The sequence below is a fragment of the Bos taurus genome, chromosome 15 (assembly GCF_002263795.3).
Source record: "Bos taurus isolate L1 Dominette 01449 registration number 42190680 breed Hereford chromosome 15, ARS-UCD2.0, whole genome shotgun sequence".
NCBI classification, from domain to species: domain Eukaryota; kingdom Metazoa; phylum Chordata; class Mammalia; order Artiodactyla; family Bovidae; genus Bos; species Bos taurus.
The window spans coordinates 5,195,595-5,220,677 of NC_037342.1; the positions used below are offsets into that span (position 1 = coordinate 5,195,595).

The 25,083-nt window shown below is 36.2% G+C and overlaps 1 protein-coding gene across 2 annotated transcripts in view; it reads right to left on the reverse strand.

The window, feature by feature from the left end:
* DYNC2H1 (dynein cytoplasmic 2 heavy chain 1) overlaps positions 1 to 25,083 on the reverse strand; it is a 395,032-nt gene that overhangs the window by 138,467 nt on the left and 231,482 nt on the right. For both annotated transcript variants that reach the window (XM_024975702.2, XM_024975701.2), the window contains 5 exons: positions 24,250 to 24,360; positions 19,457 to 19,612; positions 17,580 to 17,655; positions 10,841 to 11,049; positions 5,880 to 5,984 (listed from right to left, as the gene is read on the reverse strand). In XM_024975702.2, coding sequence (XP_024831470.1) covers positions 5,880 to 5,984; positions 10,841 to 11,049; positions 17,580 to 17,655; positions 19,457 to 19,612; positions 24,250 to 24,360 — 657 coding nt within the window. The remainder of the gene's footprint in view (positions 1 to 5,879; positions 5,985 to 10,840; positions 11,050 to 17,579; positions 17,656 to 19,456; positions 19,613 to 24,249; positions 24,361 to 25,083) is intronic.

Here is a 25,083-nt window from a genome sequence, read left to right on the forward strand (position 1 = left end):
GCTGAGGTGGTGCTAAGGTGGCGGAGGTGGCGGAGGTGGCACCGAGGTGGCAGAGGTGGCGCGGGGATGAGGCAGGTGGCTGAGGTGGCGCGGAGGTGGTGGATGTGGCCCTGAGGAAGCGGAAGCCACGTGGCGCTGAGGAAGTGGAGGTGGCGCTGAGTTGGGAGCGCAGCGTCAGGCAGTGGAACCGCGTGACCTTGCTGGTGGAGGAGGCGGAGCGAGCGGAAGGCTAGGCGGCAAGTGCCTCACGCTCTGCAGCAAGAGCTCACCGCTCTCTGAGGACAGAGGGCAGTGACTGGGGAAGGGAGACAGAGGCAGCCGACAAAGAGATACGAAGGAAGAGCTTCCTGCTGTCTGCCCCAGGATGCTGGCCCTAGAACTGTTGGGAACCCTCCGACTGAAACGAACCCTACTGGGTCATGGGTAAGCCAAATAGACAAGTGCTAAGGACACACTTCCTCCAACCTGAGTGAATGAAGTCGCTCAGTCGTGTCCGACTCTTTGCGACCCTGTGGACTGTAGCCCACCAGGCTCCTCCATCCATGGGATTCTCCAGGCAAGAGTACTGGAGTGGGTTGCTATTTCCTTCTCCAGGGGATCTTCCCAACCCAGGGATCGAACCCAGGTCTCCCGTGTTGCAGTCAGACGCTTTAACCTGTGAGCCACCAGGGAACCCCAACTTAGCTGCCACCTTTTTACATTTTTTTAAAAACGCATGCTCTTGTCCCCCAGCTTAGCAGCAGCCAAGTCCTCGCTAGTAAGAAAAACCAAAAACTTGTGCTCTACTGCCACCTTCTGGGAAACAAAAAGGCTCCTAATTACCAACCTATTGAACAGTTAGAACCACAGTAAACAAACTCTTGCCTAAGTGAGAAAGATATTCACTAACTCAAATTTGATGGCAAAGGCACTTTTCATCAAACACCATGAAAAATTCCAGCAATAAAGTATTACGAAAAGAAAAAAGCAATTTTCTAGCAGCCAAACCTAAAGACACAGAATATTGCAATTTAACTGATAAAGAATTAAAAATAGCTGTTATGAAGAAATTCAGTGAGCTACAAGAAAACTCAAAATGACAATACAATGACCTTAAGAAAAAAATAAGGAGTATTTTACCAAAGAGGCTGAAATTCTAAAAAAGAACCAAACTGTATTGTACTCACACAAAAACAGACACATTGACCAATGGAACAGAATAGAAAGTCCAGAATTAAATTCCAGTAGATAAAGTCAACTAATATTTGACAATAGAGCCAAGAATATGCAATGGGGAAAGAGTAGTCTCTTCAACTGATGGTGCTGGAAAACTGGAAAAATATATGCAAAACAATGAAATTATACTCTCTCATGTCACTTACAACAATTACCTCAAAAAGATATCAAAGACATAAGACTTGATAACATAAAACTCCTAGAAGAAAACGTAGGGAAGAAGCAATGTCTTGGCAGTGATTTTTTTAGTATGACACCAAAAGGACAAACAACAAAAACAAAAATCAACACATGTGACTACATCAAAATCAGAAGTTTCTGCATAGCAGAACCAGCAATTAACTAAATGAAAAGATAACTTACAGAATGTGAGACAACTTTTTCAAACCATATATCAGATAAAGAGTTAACATTCAAAATGTATAAAGAATTTAGTCAACTTCATCACACACACAAAAAAAGTCCGATTAAAAAATAGGCCAAAGAACAAGAGGCAAAGAGTACATCAAAATGGTCAACAGACACGTGAAAAGATGCTCATCACTAATCAGAGAAATGGTAATGAAAGCCACAACAAGGTATCACCAAACACCTGTCACAATGGGTATCATCAAAGGCAAAGAATAACAGATGTTGGGAAGGATGTCAGGAAAAGGGAATCTTCATGCACCATTGGTGGGAGTGTAAACTAGTGCAGCCACTGTAGTAAACAGTATGGAATTTCCTTAAAAAATTAAAAATAGATGTATTATACAATCTTGAAATTCCACTTCTAGGTATATACCCCAAAAATGAAAATAGGATTTCAGCAGAATATATGCACTCTCATCAAGTGCCCATCAATGAATGAATAAATAACAAAGATGTAGAACGTATACACAATGGAATATTATTCAGCCACGACAAAGGAGGATATCCTTCCATTTGTGACAACATGGATGTACATTAAACACATTACGCTATGTGAGATGGGCGTCCCAGATGGTGCTAGTGATAAAGAACCTGCCTGCCAATGCAGGAAGCCTAAGAGACATGGGCTCAATCGCTGGGTTGGGAAGATCCCCTAGAGGAGAAAATGGCAACCCCCTCCTGTATTCTTGCCTGGAGAATCTCATGGAGAGAGAAGCCTGGCTGGCTACAGTCCATAGGATCACACAGAGTCAGACACAACTGAAGCAACTTAGCATGCACACATGCTATTTGAGATGAGTCAGACAGATAAAGTCAAGTTATTGAATCTAAAAAGTCAAAATGAACAACAGAATAAAATGACTGTTACCAGGGGATGAGGGTGGTGGAGATAAGAGTGTTTAAGGGTACAAACTTACAACAAGTACTAAATAAGCTATAGAGATCTAATGCACAGTATAATGAATATAAGCAATAATGTGCTAAGGCACTTCAGTGTGTCCGACTCTTTGTGACCCTATGGACTGTAGCCTGCCAGATGCCTCTGTCCATGGGATTCTCCAGGCAAGAATACTGGAGTGGGTTGTCATTTCCTCCTCCAGGGGATCTTCCCGACCCAGGGATCAAACCCACGTCTCTCATGTCTCCTGCATTGGCAGGTGGGTTCTTTGCCACTAGCACCACCTGGGAAGCCTCATAAGCACTAATACCATACTATAAATATGTAATATAATAAATATCCATATCAGGGAAAAAAAAAAAAAGCTAATAACAGCTGACTCACAGCACCTGTAAATAAGTATCACTAACACTGTTGTAAACCAGATGTGGTAAATGCCTAGGAGGGATGCACTCAGTTCATTTAAAAAGGCCAAGTCATCAGATACCTGCTTTAATATTAGTTCCATATTCCTGAACTTGTATATGATCAATAAAGGAATTGTTATATCTATTCAGTGTCAGTCAGGCTTCTTCATATCTGAACATTCACTTTCAAGAGCAAGCATTCTAAATGTGGCTACAAACGTGACTTGTAGTCTAAAAGTTCTAAATATGCTCTAAATATAGAACTTTTTATCAGTTTACATATAAATGTTTATAATTATGAAGAAGAGATGTTGCAGTAATTGATGTAATCTGAAAGCTGTTTAAGTATAAAAATTATAATTAAGAACTTTTAAATAGTTAAATAAATTAACAGTAAACCAGACTGACAGTTAAAATATAAATATTAAGAGAGTATGTCACCAAAAAAAATCAAGGAAGAACATGTTATCCTCTTTTCATTTCATAAATATTTATAAAAATTTAAATACTAACACAAGAAAAAACACCAGAGATTAAATCATAGTAAAATAACTTTAGAGAACTATTTTGGTATACTAACTAGAATAAGTAAAAAGCAAAAATGAAGCCTATATTGTCTCAGGACTATCTGGGAAAATGAGATTGGGGTCTATCTTCCTACAGTACTGTGTTAAGTTGTTTCAGTCACATTCAACTCCATGCAACCCTATGGACTGTGGCTCGCCAGGTTCCTGTCCTACTTCCCTAGAAACCACAGAGTTAAGATAAATGTAAAATGTTCGTCTGCCTAGTTTACTTTGAAATCCCTAATTCTTGAGATTCCACTTAGACTGATGAACTTCAGGTTAGCATAACATGCATACCCTGGACCTGTGTGACTAAAATGTAATAGAAGATTTGTGTAAGTGACTTAGCAGCAGCAGCGAGGCTATGATTGGGCTGCCCCAGTGGCTCAGATGGTAAAGCGTCTGCCTGCAATGTGGGAGAACCAGGTTCAATCCCTGGGTCAGGAAGATCCCCTGGAGAAGAAAATGGCAACCCACTCCAGTATTCTTGCCTGGAAAATTCCACGGACTGAGGAGACTGGTAGGCTGCAGTCCACAGGGTCACAAAGAGTCGGACACGACTGAGCAACTTCACTTTCACTTTTCAAGGCTATGATTTAGTGCCAAGTCCACACACTCTGAGCTCTCATCAGTGGCAGCCATCCATGGTCCAGGAGAAAAAGAAGGTACAAAAAGAAGATGGTTGGTGGGCCCTTCCATTCGATGAAGATGCTCAGTATTCTCTATCTCTTGTCTCCTATCCTTCCCTGACGTCTCCAAGGCTACATCTATCCTACTTTACTCTTTCCCTTCATTAGACATTTGATCCAAGCAGAGCTAAATTAAGTTCTTTCAGAAGCTGAATGATACTGAGAAAGAAGTTGTGAAAGCCATGTTATGTTAATAACAAGAAGTTAAAGACAGACTCTTGAACTTCTATTTATAAGGTTCCTAAAGCAAATACTCTCTTGGATTCTATAAAATAAACTTTTATTCTTTTAATGACCTTTTAATTCTTTTAACCTTTTTTGCTTAAGCATTGTAAAATTATACACAAACACATATACAACACACACACAGGCTCAAATGTATGTACACAATTCTTACGTTATTGGTGGACTTGTTAAAAAATAACTATTTCAGGTCAACAAAAAGGATGGAGGGAGAAGAAAAGAGTGTAATCATGTATGTTATGAAGCTAAGGAACAGGTAGGAGTTGATATTCTCTTGTGGACTATCTGACTTAGCACTTTGGATGACAAAGGGAAAAGGAACCAGACAGTGTCTTCAGCTAGCATAGGTGAAGAGAGGTTGTTAAGATCTCATTTGTTCCAGAAAACAGTTATACATATTTATATATTATGCAAATGAGTATATATTTATATACTCGAACATTTTTTACAAACATGTGAAAATGAACATTAAAATTCCACAAGGAACATTTCAGCGAATAATTTGAAGGAAAAAAATTAGTGAATAATAAGAGAGAAAACTATCAATTTTATAAATGTTGGCTGAAATAGTAAACAAATACAAAACTGTGGAGCTAAATATGATAACATAATCTAGCTAGGATGCCCATAAATTACCAAAAGTAAACTGTTAAGAGCCATAAGAATTTCCCATACACTGACCCACAATGAACCTACGTAACAGTTCACAATTCGGTGCACAGAGCTTAGCAGTACAGTAGTGCCTGAGGAGCAGTTGGAGAGGCCATGTCTTTACTCAAAGACAATTTAAATATCAGTCCTGCCTCTTATTGGCTCTATGATCTTCGGTAAGTAACTTAATTCTCTCCACCAGTTTCCTCACATATTGAGGGAAAAGTGATAGATCTTACCTCATAGAGTTTATGAAGACTAAAGTTTCTGAGTATAAAGCATTTAAAACACCAGGTACACACTTAAATGTCAATAAATGTTAGCTCTTATTTGACCAACTTATTCTTGGTCCAAACAGAAGCTAGACTGTATAGCGTTCTTGGCTTATGTTTTTCTGTGTCTCAATAATTTAAAAATCCATATTCCCTCAATGTTTTGCAATATTCAATCATTAAATAAATATTTATCTTTTATCAAACAATATACAAATGACGATTTTAAATTTAATGATACATTCAATTTCTTAAACTAAATTTAAAATACCCTTAATAAGATAAATTCCAGGAGTAAAACCAATATATTTTGGATAAAATGCATAGTATTCACTGTTATTTTACTAATTTTAACAAACGTATTAAGATAGAAACATTTTAAATTCATTTAAGACAGAATCTATTATATTACATAAAATTTAAAAACTAAATAAAACATGTGGATCTGTACTATTAAATAAAATGTAATGTTTCTTTCAGGCTCAGTAGCAACATTTTTTCTAAAATGTAGATCTAATTTATGTTACCTGAGAACTGATCATGCGCTGAGATGAGCGAGCAATGTTAGCAGGCAGACCAAAGAAACTAGGTTTGTCATCCTCTGGAAGTTTCTCAATGACAGCACGATAGTCCTAAATATAGAGAAGTAAAAAACAGTTTTTCACTAAAAATCAAGTTTACAACCACTGAAATCAGAAAGAACCAGAATACCAGTAAGTATTACATTACTAGTTATTCATGTCACACTTTCTAGGTAAACCTCACTTTCAGTGTGTATAGTATTAATTCAGTTATCTAATGGAAATTCTCTTTGTCATGACTTCATTATACTTTCTTATCTAACATTTCTCATAATTGAAGGGACCCTGAATTGATTAACGCAAACATATATGAGTGGCTATGCCTGTTGCTGTTCAGCCGTTAGTTAGGTCGTGTATGAGTATTTGTGACCCTATGGACTGTGGCACGCGACGCTTCCCTGTCCTTCACTATCTCCCAGAGTTTGCTTGAGTCAGTGATGCCATCTCACCATCTCTCTGCTGCCCTCTTCTTCTTTTGCCTTCTATCTTTCCCAGCATCGGGGTCTTTTCCAATGAGTCAGCTCTTCACATCAAGTGGTCCACGTATTGGAGCTTCAGCTCCATCATTAGTCCTTCCAATGAATATTCATGGTTGATTTCCTTTAGGATGGACTGGCTTGGATCTACTTGTAGTCTAAGGGACTCTCTGGAGAAGGCAATGGCATCCCACTCCAGTACTCTTGCCTGGGAAAATCCCATGGATGGAGGAGCCTGGTGGGCTGCAGTCCATGGGGTCGCTAAGAGTCGGACATGACTGAGCGACTTCACTTTCACTTCTCACTTGCATGTATTGGAGAAGGAAATGGCAACCCACTCCAGTGTTCTTGCCTGGAGAATCCCAGGGACAGGGGGAGCGTGGTGGGCTGCCGTCTATAGGGTCACACAGAGTCGGACATGACTGAAGCGACTTAGCAGCAAGGGACTCTCAAGAGTCTTCTCCAACACCACAGTTCAAAAGCATCAATTCTTCAACACTCAGCCTTCTTTATGGTTCAACTCTCACATCCATACATGACTATGAACCTTTGTTGGCAAAGTGATATCTCTGCTTTTTAATACGCTGTCCAGGTTTGTCATAGATTTTCTCCCAAGAAGCAAGTGTCTTTTAATTTCATGGCTGCAGCGCCATTCAAGGTGATTTTGGAGCCAGGAAGTGATGGGACTCAATGCCATCATCTTCGTTTTTTGAATGCTGAGTTTGAAGCCAGGTTTTTCAATCTCCTCTTTCACCCTTATCAATAGGCTCTTTAAACTGGAAAGGCAGTCACTCCCTCACCCTCACAAATGGCATATGGGGAACCTGGTGCTAAACTATTCATAGACGACCTGTTTTTAGGTCAGGGTTTCATAGGTAGCAGAGCAGCTTCCTCACTGCAATCTATTCAAAGTCAGCCCTTGACACAAGGGTTTGTAGAAGAAAAAAGTTCATTCTTTAAAAATGAAAAATAATTTAAAAACAGCAAAATAAATTTTAAAAAGAGGCTCTTTAATTCCTCTTCACTTTCTGCCATTATATCTGAGGTTATGGATATTTCTTTGGCAATCTTGATTCCAGCTTGTGAGTCATCCAGCCCAGCATTTAACATAATGTACTCTGCATACAAGTTAATAAGCAGGGTGACAATATACAGCCTTGTCGTACTCCTTTCCCAATTTTGAACCAGTCTGTTGTTCTATTTAAGGTTCTAATCCGCATACAGGTTTCTCAGGAGACAGGTAAGGTGGTCTGATATTCCCATCTCTTTAAGAATTTTCCACAGTTTGTTGTGATCCCATATAGTCAAAGGCTTTTGCATAGTCAGTGAAGCAGAAGTGGATGTTTCTTTTCAAATTCCCTTGCTTTCTCTATGATCCAATGAATGCAATTTGATCTCTGGTTCCTTTGTGTTCAGTTGCTTCAGTCATGTCTGACTCTGTGTGACCCCATGGACTGTGGTCTACCAGACTTCTCTGTCCATGGAATTTCCCAAGCAAGAATACTGGAGTGGGCTGCCATTTCCTTCTCCAGGGAATCTTCCCAACCCAGGAATCGAACTCTCATCTCCTGTGTCTCCTGCACTGGCAGATTCTTTACCACTGTGTGGTACCTCTGCCTTTTCTAAATCCAGCTTGTACATCTGGAAGTTCTTGGTTCATGTACTGCTGAACCCTAGCTTGAAGAATTTTGAACATAATCTTTTTAGCATGCAAAATGAGTGCAACTGTATGGTAGTTTGAGCATTCTTTGGCACTGCCCTTCTTTGGGACTGGAATGAAAACTGACCTTTTCCAGTCCTATGGCCACTGCTCAGTTTTCCAAATTTGCTGACATATTGAGTGCAGCACTTTAACAGCATCATCCTTTAAGATTTTAAATAACTTAGCTGGAATCCTGTAACCTACCAAAGACTAATCAGCAGAGTGTAGCTCTGCTTATAATGAAATAAATACTCTAACAATCTTTTTTTTTTAAACTTATAGAACCCTCAGAAACATACATACACACAGTCTGATGTACAAGAACTGCTTTGTAAATTGCTTTACTATAAAGCAATTCCAGTTAGTCTTAACTAATGAGGCGTGATGAAATGCATCAATAATCCTATCCTTTCATCTCAAGACTTACTGTAAGCACTATAAAGGCTTGATTTGTCAAGCATTCACCCAGTTTCCACTTCAGATGCTAGACAGGAAACTAAGAGTATATCAAGATGATTTATTCAGTTTGGTCCAAAGATGGGAATTGTTTAGTTTGTCTTCATGAAGATACAAGTTTATTTTAAGGCAGGTATTCTATATGCATCTAAACTATTCTTGCTGAAGTGGGATAAACTGTTTTTAATGGGGCAGCCTCATCTTCTGCCCCTACCCTCTTCATCCTTTCTCATCCTTTGCAGCTGCCTCTCAAGAATTTCCAAGACACAGGTGCTGGAGTTAAACTCCAGGAAGTATGTCAAAGTTTGAAAAGAAATGCTGTTCTCTGAAATTTTTTCTCTCCTATAGCACAGTAAACTTCCTTAAGGTGTTCAGTCACATCATATTAATAGATATGCATAAATATATATGTATTATATGTGAGTGTATACTTGTGTATATGCATGCATTTGTGCATGTGTGTCTGTATGTCAAAGTGTTCTCCTCTCCTGGGAAACTCTGGCTTTCTCTTTCTATGTAACTCAATTAAATAGAAAGCTAAACATTGACTCTAGTGAATCATCTTATAATTTTTAAATTAAAAAAAAATTGTTTTCTCTTTTTTTCTTTTTATCATCTTTTTTGGCTCTGCCTTGCAGTATGTGAGATCTTAGTTCCCTGACCAGGGATTGAACCCATGTCCGCTGCCTGTGGAAGCATGGAGTCCTAACCACTGGACCACCAGGGAATTCACATAACCATCTTAACAATTTTAAAACTACCGTTTTCTTTGTATTTATACACTTGGTTCATTTTTAAATATCTGTGAAACTTTCTCATTGAGACTGGGGAATCTTCTCTACTTTGGACATGTTTCCTAAGTAACAGACCTCTACATATCCAAACTGATATATTCTCACTTGGACACAAAAGAATGTATACCAAATGATATCCTTTACATGAAGTAGAGAGAGGCAAAACTGAACACAGGTTGTTGGAAATTAGGTTAATGTATCCTGTGCGAGGAGATTGTAACTAAAAGGGGAAGGACTTCCGGGGAGCTGATAATGTTGTTTCTTGATTCCAGTGCTGGTTATATTCATGTGTTCAGTGTACAAGTATGCACTGAATTGTGCACTTATGACGTCTACTTTTATATATATATATTTTATTTTTCAATTTAAACTTCAAACAATAGATACAAAAGACTTGTCAGGGTATGCTAACATGAGTACTATATATTTATCAGAAATAAATATATAATAATAAATATCTGTGATATTTCTGTCTGCACACTGACTCCAAGTTTCTTCTACTAAAAAGTAAACTCTACTGATGCATCAAGAGATCCACAGTTCTTGAACAGGGTTATTATTGAGCAAATGTTCAACGAGTATTGTTGAATGATTAAATGAATGGAAACTGAAAAATAAAATAGATGGAATACTCAAAAAAACAGATAAGATATTCAATAGGAGTAAAATATTTAATATTGGTAGTCAAGATTTTGTTTTTTGATTTATGTTACTAAAACAAAGGCATTTTCTTGAAAAATATTTGAATGAGAGAAAAGGCACAATACTGAAAGAAATATATAATTAAATTTATGTATATTTTGTAATTCATGAAGAAACATGTAATTTAAATACTCTAGGCAATAAAACATTTTTGGGGGGCATTTACACAAATACAAATTGGTAGCAAAATAATTGAAATCTTTGGGCTACATTTTGTACTATTTTCTGGAAAAGATGACTGCATTCTAGGAAACTTCAATAAAATGACTCAAAGCAAAAAGCTACAGTGAAATAAAATAAATTCATATAAACAAAAATGTTGCTATGAAATCTTTTTAGGTTAATATTTCTCGTAGCTTTAGAACTACTTTAAATTTATAAGCCAGAGTATGAAATAGACATCTGTTGAATAATATTTGCTTTTTTCAAATTTACTGTATCAGAGCACTCTCATAATTACAAACAAGTAGTATATCCTCCCATTCCAGATCTTCACAGCTGCCCTACAATTTAAAAATTTTCCTAGGCCACTGCTTTCAAGATTTGTCTATCTATCAACACTACTATCATCAATCAGTGCTCCCTAAGTATCCAAAAGCAATAGGACACCTAACTAGAGTTTAGAGAATCGGGCTGCATATTGGCATAATAAATAATAATCCGTATTTGTGATGACTGCTTGTACTTGTGAAAAGAAGCAACAACATATTTTAACAATGTAAGAAATTATGCAAGTTTCAATCTGGTAATAAACTGAAAACAATTAATGTTACCTACCAAAATGCTGCAGGATTTTGGCAGAGATATGGAGTATGGAAAAACACTTTTCTTGTTCCTTTCACTTAATACATCAATTATTGAAGAATTAAAAAATTGCTTCAGGTATGATCGAAGAACTCTAAGGTCAAAGTAGTTATCTATGCGTCCTCCATAAATAGCATTTTCAAGCAAACCATGTACAAATTCCCACTGTACATCTTTGGAACCTATAATTTTAAAAAAAATTTGTTTCATTTCTAAGATATTAGAAATTTTCTAAAAATATTCTAAAATATTAAACAAATTTCAGGCTCTAGCTATATTTATAGACTATAATAATACATATTTAAAGCATTTAAATTATTCCTTAAGGCTTGATATTAACATTAATGCTCATCAATATTAGGGCTTCCCTGGTAGCTCAGCTGGTAAAGAATCTGCCTGCAATGAGGGAGACCTGGGTTCAATTCCTGGGTTGGGAAGATCTCCTGGAGAAGGGACAGGCTACCCACTCCAGTATTCTTGGGCTTCCCGTGTGGCTCAGGTGGTAAAGAATCCACCTGCAATATGGGAGACCTGGGTTCAATCTCTGGATTGGGAAGATCTTCTTGAGAAGGGAACATCAGCTGGAGAAGGAAATGGCTACCCATTCCAATATTCTGGTCTGGAGAATTCCATAGACTGTATAGTCCCCACGGTCACAAGGAGTTGGACATAACTGAGCAACTTTCATTTTCCGGCCTTGAAATTAACATTAATGTTCATTAATATTATTAATATAATCATAGAGAACCAATTCGAGGAAGGGAGTTATCACCATAGATAAGTACAGTATGAACTAGATATGGTGGTCAGGAAGGAACCTGGCAAAGTCTTTCAAATTTCCTCTCTGTTTCCCACTGTCTTTGCATAACCCAGCGATTTCCTTCCAAACATTTGCTTTTTTGCATCTCCACATAAACTGCCTTCCTCCTTTTGAAAGCTAAAGCCACTACCCCCACTTCACTACTTTTTTGTCTTTAGTTGAAGATGGTATTAAGAGCTTCAGCCATTATAGCAGGTTACTTAGTTTTCTAGGATCTCTCACATATAAACATATTATTAATATTTTTTTTTGTATATTTGTTGTGCTGTGCTTACTCACTCAGTCATGTCTGACTCTCTGCAACCCCATGGACAGTAGCCCACCAGGCTTCTCTGTCCATGGGATTTTCCAGGCAAGAATACTGGAGTGGTCTGTCATGCCCTTCTCCAGGGGATCTTCCCAACCCAGGGATCAAATCTGCATTACAGGCAGATTCTTTACCACCTGAGCCACCATCTTCCCTTATTAATTCATTTTATGTCAATGTAATTCTTTGACCAGCCAGAAGAACCTATAAGGGTAGAGGAAAATTTCTTCCTCCATGACAGCAGTAAATGCAGAAAAACTATTTTAATCTACCTACTTAAGATCACTGATAGTATTACTAGCTTAGTTCTATTTCATTACTATAAAATTCAATGAACTTTTCCCCATTTTTACATTTAATTCTCCAGATGTGGAAGTCCCTTAATATCAGGAAATTTTGTAACTATAAGATTATATAGCAAAGACTTTTATCATAAGATTCAATGTAATTTTAAAGCATCTTACTTTTACAATAATTTCATTGGTATAATATATATATATAAATCATATGATGTCATTAATTAATCCATCATAAGCTGGAAACATGATGATAAACAAATCATTCACTTTCTCTATGCTTTGGTTTCCTCATCTTAAAAGGATACTAATAATATATGCCTCATAGTGATATAATAAAAATAAATAAATGTTCAAAAGCCTTTTGGAAAATTACCAAGTTTCTAAGCAAGATAAAATACTAGTAAATATCCTCAAAAATATGTTTTAAAATAAACTTTAAAACAACTCAAGTAATAAAATTAATTGCCCCTTAGCACAAAATGGGGAAATGCTGCATCATGTGTAGAAAAGAATGAGGGAGATGCTTCCAGAATGCTGGTAACATTCTATTTATTGATTTTGGACTAGTTACAAAGGTTCACTTTTTGAAAATCTATTGAATTGTACATTAATGTGTACTTTTCTGATGTATAATTTAAAAAATTTAAATAAGCAAGAAAATCACCTGGAATACTATTTGGCATTAACTAAAAATGGGGAACAAATAAATTAATATCCTATCTACTGCTAATACATACATGACAGAAATATATTATACCTGACAGAAGACATAGATTCTCAGAATGGCATACTATATAGCATTGAGAATAAATGGACTATAATTGATATGTAACCATATGGATGAATCTCTCAAATACAACATTAGCTGAAAGAATCTAAATATTAAAGAGTACATGATGTATGATTTCAATTTTATAAATACAGGCAAACCTAGTCTATATAGGAAGGTACTGGTTTTATCACAGGAATAAGGGTGAGGGAACTTGGAGAACAGTAGTGACTGAAAGGCAGCATTAGAGTATAATCTGAAGTATTGGTAATGTTCTGTTTCTTGATTAGACAGACACTCTCACCTCTTTTATTCAAAATAGCTTAGAAATTCATAGCCACAGAAAAGAGAGAAGAAAAAGAAATAAAAGGAATTCAAATTGGAAAGGATGAAGTAAAACTGTTGCCGCTTCCACATTACATTCTATACATATAAAATCCTAAAGGTGCCACCAGAAAACTACTAGAGCTCATCAGTAAGTTTAGTAAAGTTGCAGAATAAAAAATTAATATATAGAAATCTGTTGCACTTCTATAAAATAACAACAAAATATCAGAAAGAAAAATTAAGGAAATAACCCCATGTACTATCACATTAAAAAGTATGTAATACCTAGGAATACACCTACCAAAGGAGGTGAAAGACCCATACTCTGAAGATACAAATGAAAGAAACTGAAGAGAGCATAAACAGAAGGAAAGATACCCTGTGTCCTTACATTGTAAGAATCTATATTGTTAAAATGACCATACTACCCAAGGCAATCTATGGTCTCAATGCAATACCTATCAAATTACCATTGGCATTTTTCACAGAACTGGAACAAAAACAAAATGTTTAACTATGGAAACACAAAAGATCCTGAATAGACAAAGCAACCTTGAGAAAGAAGAATGGAGCTGGAGGGATCAAACGCCCTGACTTCAGACTATACTACAAAGCTACAGTAGTCAAAACAGTGTGGTACTGGCCCCACAACAGACACCTAGATCAACAGATCAGAAAAAAAGCCGAAGAGCAAATCCACACACTAAGGGCCAAATTAATCTACAACAAAAGAAGCCAAAAATATACAATGGAGAAAAGACAGTCTTCAATAAGTGGTGCTGGGAAAACTGGACAGCTATATGTAAAAGAATGAAATTGGAACATATTCTACCATGAAATACAAAAATAAGCTAAATATGGATTAAAGACTTAAATGTGAGACTGGATATTATAAAACTCCTAGAGGAAAACATAGGCAGGATATTCTTTGACATAAATCATAGCAATATTGTTTTGGACCTGTCTCCTAAAGAAAAATGAGTAAAAATGAAAAAGTGAGACTTAATTAAACTTAAAAGTTTTTTACAACAAAGAAAACCATCAACAAAAACAAAAAGATAACGTATGGAATGGTAAAAAATATTGGCAAACAATGAGACCACCAGGGGATTAACTTCCAAAATATACAAATAGCATTTTGTATACAAAATATACAAATATAATTCAATATAAAAAAAAACAAAACCCAACCAAAAAAACAGATAGAAGACCTAAATAGACATTTCTCCAAAGAAGACATACAGATGGCCAACAGGCACATGAAAAGATATTCAATATGCTAATTATTAGGAAAATGCACATGAAAACTACAATGAGGTCATAATGGCCATCATTAAAAAGTCTAAAAACAATAAATTTTAGACTGTGTGGCGACAAGGGAAGCCTCTAGCACTGTTGGTGGGAATGTAAATTGATACAACCACTATGGAGAACAGTAAGGAAGTTCCCTAAAAAACTAAAAATAGCGTTACCATATGATCCTGCAATCCCACTGCTGGGCATATATTCAGGGAAGATGAAAACTCTCATTAAAAAAGAAACTTGTAATCAACATTCATACAGCACTATTTACAATAGCCAAGACATGGAAACAACCTAAGTGCCCATCAAAAGACGAATGGATAAGGAGGAAATGGTATATGTGTAAATATATATATACCTATCTATCTATCTATCTATATATATATACACACATATATCTATATATACACATGCTCACGTGCGCGTGCACCCACACACACACAGAGTAGAATACTACTCGGCCATAAAAAAGGATAAAATAATATCATTTGCAGCATATAGATGGACTTAGAAATTATCATAGTAATTCAGAAGAGAAAACAAACAAACAAAAAAATATTGTAAGATATCGTTTATATCACTTTGCCAACAAAGGTGTGTCTAGTCAAGGCTATGGTTTTTCCAGTAGTCATGTATGGATGTGACAGCTGGACCATAAAGAAAGCTGAGTGCCGAAGAATTGATGCTTTTGAACTGTGGTGTTGGAGAAGACTCTTGAGAGTCCCTTGGACTGCAAGGAGATCCAACCAGTCCATTCTGAAGGAGATCAGCCCTGAGATTTCTTTGGAAGGAATGATGCTAAAGCTGAAACTCCAGTACTTTGGCCACCTCATGCGAAGAGCTGACTCATTGGAAAAGACTCTGATGCTGGGAGGGATTGGGGGCAGGAGGAGAAGGGGACGACAGAGGATGAGATGGCTGGATGGCATCACTGACTCGATGGATGTGAGTCCCAGTGAACTCCAGGAGTTGGTAATGGACAGGGAGGCCTGGCGTGCTGCGATTCATGGGGTCGTAAAGAGTCGGACACAACTGAGCGACTGATCTGATCTGATATAGCACCAGGAACTATATTCGATATCTTGCCATAATCTCTATAGAAAACAATCTTAAAAAGAACAGACACACACACACACACACACATATATATGTACAACAGAATCACTTTTCTGTACACCTGAAACACAGTAAACCAACTATACTTCAATAAAGTTAAAACAAAAAGAAAAACTTCAAAAAAATGGGATTGGCCACATGCTAGATGTCTATCCTTATCTTTTTGTGGAAAACAAGTTACATAATAAATTCTCATGCCATTAATTTAACAAACAATAACAGTGCCTATTACCATGGGATATGCCCTGCTGCAGGTGTTAAGGAGATAAAGAGTAAAAAACATAGTCAGAGACCTTGCTTAATATAGATTAAACTCTAGTTTAAAGAGAGGAACAAAATTTTAAAAATAAATGAATAAATAAAGCACATCTAATGTATTAAAACAATAAAGCAGAACAAGGGAATAGAGAACAACTAGATTACTTTAGATTTGGCGATAATAAAAACTTTTCTGAAGAGGACACCTCTAAGCCAAGATGTGAATGAGAAAAAGGAGAAAACTACATAAAGGTCTGGAAGAAGAGCGTTTCAGACAAAAGGAAGGATACCTATCAAAACCTTCAGGTAGGAACAAGCCTGGTTTGTTCAGGGAACAGAAAGAAGATAAATGTGGCTCTAGGCTGTAAAAGGAAATTGTCTGCTTTACTTTACTTTTGGCCTCCCTGGTGGCTCAGCTAGTAAAGAACCAACCTGCAACACGGGAGACCTGGGTTCAATCCCTGGGTTGGGAAGATCCCCTTGGAGAAGGGAAAGGCTACTCACTCCAGTATTCTGGGCTGGAGAATACTATGGACTATATAGTCCATGGGGTCACAAAGAGTCGCACACAACTGAGCGACTTTCACTTTCACTTTACTTTTCTAAAAAATAAATTTGGTTACTCTGTGGAGAGTTTTTGAAAGAAGCTATTGCTTGAACCACCAAGGCATTGATGAAATTGAAAAAACTGAACCGAATCTTGATGTGATTTGGACATGAAGGGGACAGAAACTGCCAAAGCACTGGATGTCTGACGATTAGAAAAAGAGAAGAATCCAGGGTGACTGATGGGTTTTGAAGCTGAACAACGACATGGATGGTGGTACCACTTACTGGAATGGGGTAGACTCAGGGAAAAGTAGTTTGGCAAGGCTGCAGGGTGGGAGGGAGAGACAAGAATCTAGAGTTCTGTTTGGGATGGCTTTAAGCTACATACTCTTCTCAAGTACATAATTCTTCTACACTCTGGTGTCCCCTTGAGTTGGCCCTGAACAGTGACACTCAGGGATTGGACCAGTCCTGTCTTCAGGAGGCAGCAAGCTAGGTGGTCTCAAGGGATCTTATTATATGGTTTTGTTTGCAGTCCTATTTTAGTCTATTATTTGTACCTTTATTCCTGAGTTTACTTAATCAAACAATTATGATTCTACAGATTCTTAGTCTACCATACTCCTGAATTTTAATAGCTCCTTTGAAAATTATTAATAATTCAGTTATGAATAATTCAGTAAAAGCCTGAAACTGCTGAAGGCCACAAAGTAAAGACAAGGTCTTATTCTAGCTTTCTGCTTCCTGGGAGCTACAGATCAACCAGAAATCTAACAGAGTATATCAAAGCCAATGACCACAATCGATAATATAAAAACTTTCACAAGCATAGAATTCAGAGCACAAAATAAAAAGCAAGTTTTATAATAGGAAGTCAAGTCACTCTTGAAAAAAACATATTTTTGATAAGACCTCAAGCTTTTTCATTGACACCAGATATCAAAGTTTTCATCATGAGAACTTACCATCAAAGAGTCTGTCAATAATGTTGTACCCAGCTCGAAGATCTGATAAAGAAAACTCATAAAACTTGGTCCAACCCTATCAAAACAAATTTAAAAATGTTAAAGAACTATAAGCAGTATTCAAAGATATATATGCATGTATAACTGTCCTTACAATCTTAAAAAGAATATTCAATATAAGCTAAAAGAAAAAATACAGCCCCTGAGAATTAATAAAAATACTAAGATAATACAGCTAAACTTTATTAAATATTACATAAGATATATAAATTTATGTAGCATTTTTGAAGGACATCCAAGAAATGGTGAAGAGTTGGTGTCTTGGGAGTATAAACTGAGTAGCAGGGGATAAGGAAGGAGGAGACTAAATTTTAATTTGGAAGCATTTTCATTGCTTTTAAATTTATACTATGTATCACAATAAAAAAATGAATTCTAGCTTTGTTTTTAAAATGTAAGTTTTGTTTTCTCAATAAAAGGTATCACTAGTTTCCATGTATCCATCAGGATTAATTGGTACAATTGTCACAGAAACTAGGGGAAAAGGCTTTAGAGGAAGGTAAGCCTGGCTACTTGCAAACTCTACAGCTTTTTAGGTATGATTCCTTCAGCAAGTTAATCATCATTGAAATTCAATGTCCCACACCTTTGTAAAATGAAAATAATAAGCATACCCTTTGATAAGTATCATACATAACTGTATGAAACAACACGCTGCTGTTATTATTTACTCTTCCACTGGTCTGATAGGCACTGGGTTAAACACTTCTAAACACCCATTTATTTCATTTAATCCTTACAATGAAGGTAGATATGATCACTGTACAGTCAAGGGAACTGTTGCTAATCAGGAGTTAAAGTAATTTACTGAAGCAAGGAAATTCTAGAGTCTGGACTCAAACTGCAGAACCCTTGTTCTTATTTTGACACGTAACTGAAATATAGATAAAGGCTCAAAGGTGGGCAGGTGAGGAGGGCAGTTTGGGGAAAGGGTATCCCAACAGAAGTAGACAAAGTTTAACAAAGAAGACAGGAAAAGTTTAAAGATGGAAGAGGAACGAAATTTGGGGCTAAGATAGGCATTTGGCGAGAAAGTGAGAGCATGGTGCCAGGTAGGACTGCCATAGCAATGAAAGAACGAGGTCTATAGATAGTTTAACAAAAAAAGCCAGAGGCTATAGTGAGAATACTCAACGGATTTAAAGACCATAAAGAAGTCTCGTGTGACTGAGGCATAGAATACAAATGGGACGTGTAGGGAGGCTACGGACAAAACACCAAATCAAGAATAACTCCCATGTTTCTAACTTAAGTAAACAGATATTAATGCCTATTATTGAGCAGGCTATACTGAAGAAAAAACAGGTATGAGAATTCAGTTTCTGAACACTGAGATGACTGTGAGAATTTAACCATAAAAATAATACCTTAACAATGATGGCTTATGATGGTACACACATCGTTCTCAACACTTTAATTCAAAATTATGTGAACTAGATAGCTATATACAGTTCAGAAGATTAACAGAAAAGATGGAATTAGAGATAAACATTTATAAACCATGGGGCCTCCCTGGTGGCTCAGATGGTAAAGAATCTGCCTGCAGTCCCAGGTTCAATTCCTGGGTCAGGAAGATCCCCTAGAGAACAGAATGGCTACCCACTCCAGTATTGTTGCCTGGAGAATTCCATGGACAGGGGAGCCTGGCAGGCTGCAGTACATATGGTCACAAACAGTCAGACATGACCAAGTGATTAACACTTCACAAATCATGAATCAAATTAAGACATAATATTTAGCTACTTATACTAAATTGTAAAAATATTCTAATAAAAAATGTTCACCGTAGAATATATCCAAGACATGTTCCTACTTACCTGTGGAATGTAATTTCTTCTTTCTTGGCATGCAGCATGAAACCATGCAAAACTGAAGAGAGCATGAGCTCGATGTACATTATCTTTTTTGCTAATTTGCTCAGGAGTCCAAGATTCATAAGTACGCATTAAATTCTTCTTTAAACCAGGAGGTGACTAGAGAAAAAATAATGAATTTATTATTTAAAACCTTACAAATAAATCAGTATTTAACATATTTAAAAACATATTTTAATGAAGAAATTTTTCATCATTACCAAGATTAATAAACTATTTTAATTTAATAACTATTTTAATGTTAACTTCAAAATGTATAAATACAAGTTTTAAAATCCTTACACCTAATACCCCATCTCAAAATTCCCACATAATTTTTAAATTAAAAAAACCTACATAACCAAATTGGTTCCAAATACTGTCACTCTGCTTATTTAATTTATATGCAGAGTACATCATGCAAAATGCCAGGCTGGATGAAGCACAAGTGGAATCAAGATTGATAGGAGAAACATCAACAACCTCAGATATGCGGATGACACCACCCTTATGGCAGAAAGTGAAGAGGAACTAAAGAGCCTCTTGATGAAAGTGAAAGAGGAGAGAGAAAAAGTTGGCTTAAAACTCAACATTCAAAAAACTAAGATCATGGCATCTGGTCCCATCACTTTGTGGCAAATAGACGGGGAAACAATGGAAACCATGACAGACTTTATTTTCTTGGGCTCCAAAATCACTGCAGATGGTGACTGCAGCCATGAAATTAAAAGATGCTTGCTCCTTGGAAGAAAAGCTATGACCAGTCTAGACAGCATATTAAAAAGCAGAGACATTTCTTTGCCAACAAAGGTCTGTCTATGGTTCTTATTGAAAAAAAAAAAAAACAAAGCTATGGTTTTTCCAGTGGTCATGTATGGATGAGAGAGTTGGGCCATAAAAGAAAACTGAGCACCAAAGAATTAATGCTTTTGAACTGTGCTGTTGAAGAAGACTCTTGAGAGTCCCTTGGACTGCAAGGAGATCTAACCAGTCCATCCTAAAGGAAACAGTCCTGACTATTCATTGGAAAGACTGATGCTGAAGCTGGAATTCCAATACTTTGGCCACCTGATCCGAAGTGCTAACTCATTGGAAAACAGATGGTTGGATGGCATCATCAACTTGATGGACATGAGTCTGTGCAAGCTCCTGGAGTTGGTGATGGACAGGGAAGCCTGGCATGCTGCAGTCCATGGGGTCGCAAAGTCAGACATGACTGAGCAACTGAACTGACTGACATAACCAGCAATATTCAAAATAACCAAATAAGTTTTATATGACTACTAAAGTATTTTACTGAAACATTCATTTACATTACAAATATGATACTGATTATTAAAAGGCAGGAGTTTTATAGTTCAATATGTCAGTTCTTTCTCTCCAGTACTATTTAAAATTCCAGGAGGATTTCAAATTACTCTTTACAATATCAACTAATCTTCCTTGAATATTAGTCCACTTTACTAAGTGCTTATTACCTGACCTTGCTAGGTTTATAACACAAACTGAAACCCAGGAACTGAAATTGTACATTAGACAAATACTACTCAAAAAACACTTGTCCACATGTCCAGAATCCATTTATACTATATTGTTAAATTATAAAAATGAAAGAAGAAAAATTATGAATTCTTGGAAAAAGAACAAAATAAACCCATTTCAAAAATTAGCTTGTTTTAAAAGTAAATTTTCATTGCATTTTTTCTTAAATAAAAACTTTAAATTAAAAGAAAAAAATACCCAAGTATTTTTACTAAGTACATTTTCAAATGTACACTTTTAAAATGAAAATGTTTTGTTTATGAAACAGTTTCTAAAAATTCTCATAGAATAGACCATATTTCCTGAGCACTAAGGGAACTGAACAATCACTTACGGTTTTTAAAGCCCTATACTAAAGATTATGCAAAATGAATAAACCATATACAATTTCAGAGAAAATCATACACAAATAAAAACTATCAGAAAACTGACAAAATGTAAATGGCAACCCACTCCAGTATTCCTGCTTGGAGAATTCCATGGACAGAGGAGCCTGGTGGGCTCCATAGGGCAAAGTTAAGTCCATAGGGTCACAAAGAGTCGGACACGACTGAGCAACTAAACAAAACACCAGTATGGCAAATTATAAGATAAATTAAAATATATACTCAACTGAAAATTCACAGGCTTAAAATAACTGAAATTATTTCAAGTTAATATAAATAAATTAAGCATTCCACATAAGAAATTAGAAATAACAGAAGCCAATACAAATCTAAGGAAAATATAAGGAAAAAAAAGCAGGAAATTCAGTGATTAGAAAATAAGAAAAAGTAAATCAGTAAGTATGACATTGATTATTTGTAATAAATTTTAAAACAACTCATCAAAAAGATTAAAGATAATAAAATGAATATTTAGCAATTTTTAAATACAATAATATATGTGTACACATATATGCACATATACAGTAATAATTTTGAACACAGTGAACTATACTATTTCTGTGAATAATTAAAATCTTTTATACTGATTTAAGAAATACAAAAAAAATTCACCAATAATTTAAATGAAACTGAAAATCTTCATAAAATAAAAAAAAAAGATACTGAAAGAGGCTGTACAGTAAGTTAAAAGGGACCTCTGATATACTGCATGCATGCATGCTAGGCAGCTTCACTCATGTCCATCTCTGTTTGACCCTATGGACTGTAGCCTGCCAGGCTCCTCTGTCCATGGGATTCTCCAGGCAAGAATATTGATATGGATTGCTATGCCCTCCTCCAGGAAATCTTCCTGACCCAGGGGTTGAACCCATGACTCGAGTCTCCTGCATTGGCAGGCAGGTTCTTTACCACTAGCGCCATCTGGGAAGACCTGATACATTAACTCTTCATTTACTGAAATATTACTGCATTCTTCCTACATGACAGGTGTTATATAAGTTTAAAAAAAAAAAAAAAAGGCAAGAAAAACATAGCCCTTGCCTTTATGGCTTGCACAATACAGTTCTTCAATATAGTTCAGTAGAAATCATTGTTTCTTATCAGACATTATAATTGACATTCATTCAATTAACATATTTTCAAGTATGAAATCATTTTTGCATTCTCTGGATTCTTAGCCTTTTTCCTCCCTACATGAGACTGAATGCCTTCAGGTGAAAAACAGAAGTAGTGATATAAAATAGCAAGTAGTTATAAATACTAACAAGACATTTTCACTTGAAAAGAGATTATATTCTACAAATTGAGAGAAGATGCAAGTAGAACGTTTCAAACCAGTTTTTTTTAAGTTTTAATTCAGTTTATTATTTTATTTATGATTTTTACCAGTTACATCATACCATTACTAACACATATAATTTTGGATATATCATGTTTGGGGGGGATCTGTCAAAACATGTTAGAAGGATGGATGGATGGAAGGAAGGAAGGAAGCAAGAAAAAACAGAAGGAGACACAGACTGAAAATCCAACTTATATATTTTTCAAAAAGCAAATGATATGAAAAATAGATACCCAAGTACAAAAGAATGAAAGTTGGACCCTTTACATCAAATACAAAAATTAACTCAAAATAGATTTAAGACCTAAACATAAGACCTAAACCTAAAATTTCTACAAGAAAACAGAGAAAAGGCTTCATAACACTGGATTTGGCAATGACTTTTTCTGGGATGTGCCATGAAAAGCACAGGTAACAAAAGCAAAAACAGACAAATGGGACTATATCAAACTTAAAAATATCTATGCAGCAAAGAAAATAACACAATCAAAAGGAAGCCCTATGGAATGAAAGAAAATATTTTTAAGCTGTATAAGCGATAAGGGTTTAATATGCAGAAAACCTAAGAAACTCGTAAAACAACAATAAAAAAAAATCCAATTAAAGACGGGCAAAGAATTGACTAGACATTTCTCCAAAGCAGATATACAAATAGCTAGCAAGCATATACAAAGATGTTCAATAGCATTAAATTGCATAGAAATATAAATCAAAACCATAGTGAGTTATTACCTCACAATATTAGGATGGCCCCAATAAAAAAATAAAAACAGCAAATAACAAATGTTGGTAAGGATGCAGAGAAATTACGTGCTCTTGGTGGGAATGTTAAATGGCACACCACAAGGAAACAGTATGGATGTCCCTCAAAAAATTAAAAACAGGATTACCATATGATCCAGAAACACTTCTGGGTATCTAAATGTTTGTGGATGAATGGCTAAGAAAATGTAGTACACACATACAATGGGATATTATTCAGCCTTAAATGAGAAGGAAATCCTGTCATATGCTACAACATGGATGAATCTTGAAGACACTACACCAAGTAAAATAAGCCAGTTACAAGATAAATACTGCATGGTTCCACCTACGTGAGTTATCTAAAGTAGTCAAACTCATAGAAACAGAAACAGAACGGTTGGTGGCTGCGAGGGTGGAGCAGGAGCAAACAGGGAGTTGCTCTTCAGGAGATACAGGGTCAGTTTTGTGAGATGAAAAAATTCTAGAGGTACATATGGTTAACACTACTGAACTGTACACTTGTAAATGGTTAAGACAGTAAACTTTATATTATGTCTTTTACTACAACAAAAAACACAACATTAAATAATATTTAAAAGAAAGATGTAAATGCATTTTTATAAATGTTGTATTAGAAGTTTTTGAATGTTTTGTATAGCAGACAGTTGTCTATAGGACTTTAGAAGACTTGCAAAGGTTACTGCACTTACACAACTAGTGACTCAAATTTTAAATCTTCATACCTCGTATGTTATCTTCAAACTGGACTGTAATAAAATTGGAGTAAAGCTGGGATGAACTTCCGCAGTGAGCCAAAGACGAAAGGTATCTTTAGGTTGAAGAGTATTCAATTCCTTGTTTTAAAAAACAAGAATAAAATTCTACTTAAATACACACACAAATTTCCATTTTATAAATAAATATACTATTAATAAGTAAGTATCTTAACTAAATCTTTCTGTGACATTCTGATATGTTTCTTAATGTTCTGATTATATTCCCTTTAAATTTTTATCTTGTCTGTTACTGCTGCTGCTGCTGCTAAGTCACTTCAGTCGTGTCTGCTCTGTGCGACCCCACAGACGGAAGCCCACCAGGCTCCGCTGTCCCTGGGATTCTCCAGGCAAGAACACTGGAGTGGGTTGCCATTTTCTTCTCCAGTGCATGAAAGTGAAAAGTGAAAGGGAAGTTGCTCAGTCATGTCCAACCCTTAGCGACCCCATGGACTACATACAGCCTACCAGGTTCCTCCATCCATGGGATTTTCCAGCCAAGAGTACTAGAGTGGGGAGCCATTGCCTTCTCCGTGTCTATTACTAGCTCAGTGTAACAGGTAAGAACTTGGATCTAGAACTGAGCGAACTAGATTGAAATCCAAATTCTGCCACTTACTTGCTGTGTGACTTTGGGGGATTCTTTGATTTACACTGTCTAAACAAGGATAATAACAGTACCTACCCTCATAGGATAGTGTAAAATACTTAAAGTAGTGCCCAACACAGAGTAAATACAAAATAAATATTAGTTGTGATCACTATGCCTGAACTACAAGCCATCTTCAGGCCTTCAAGTCCTTA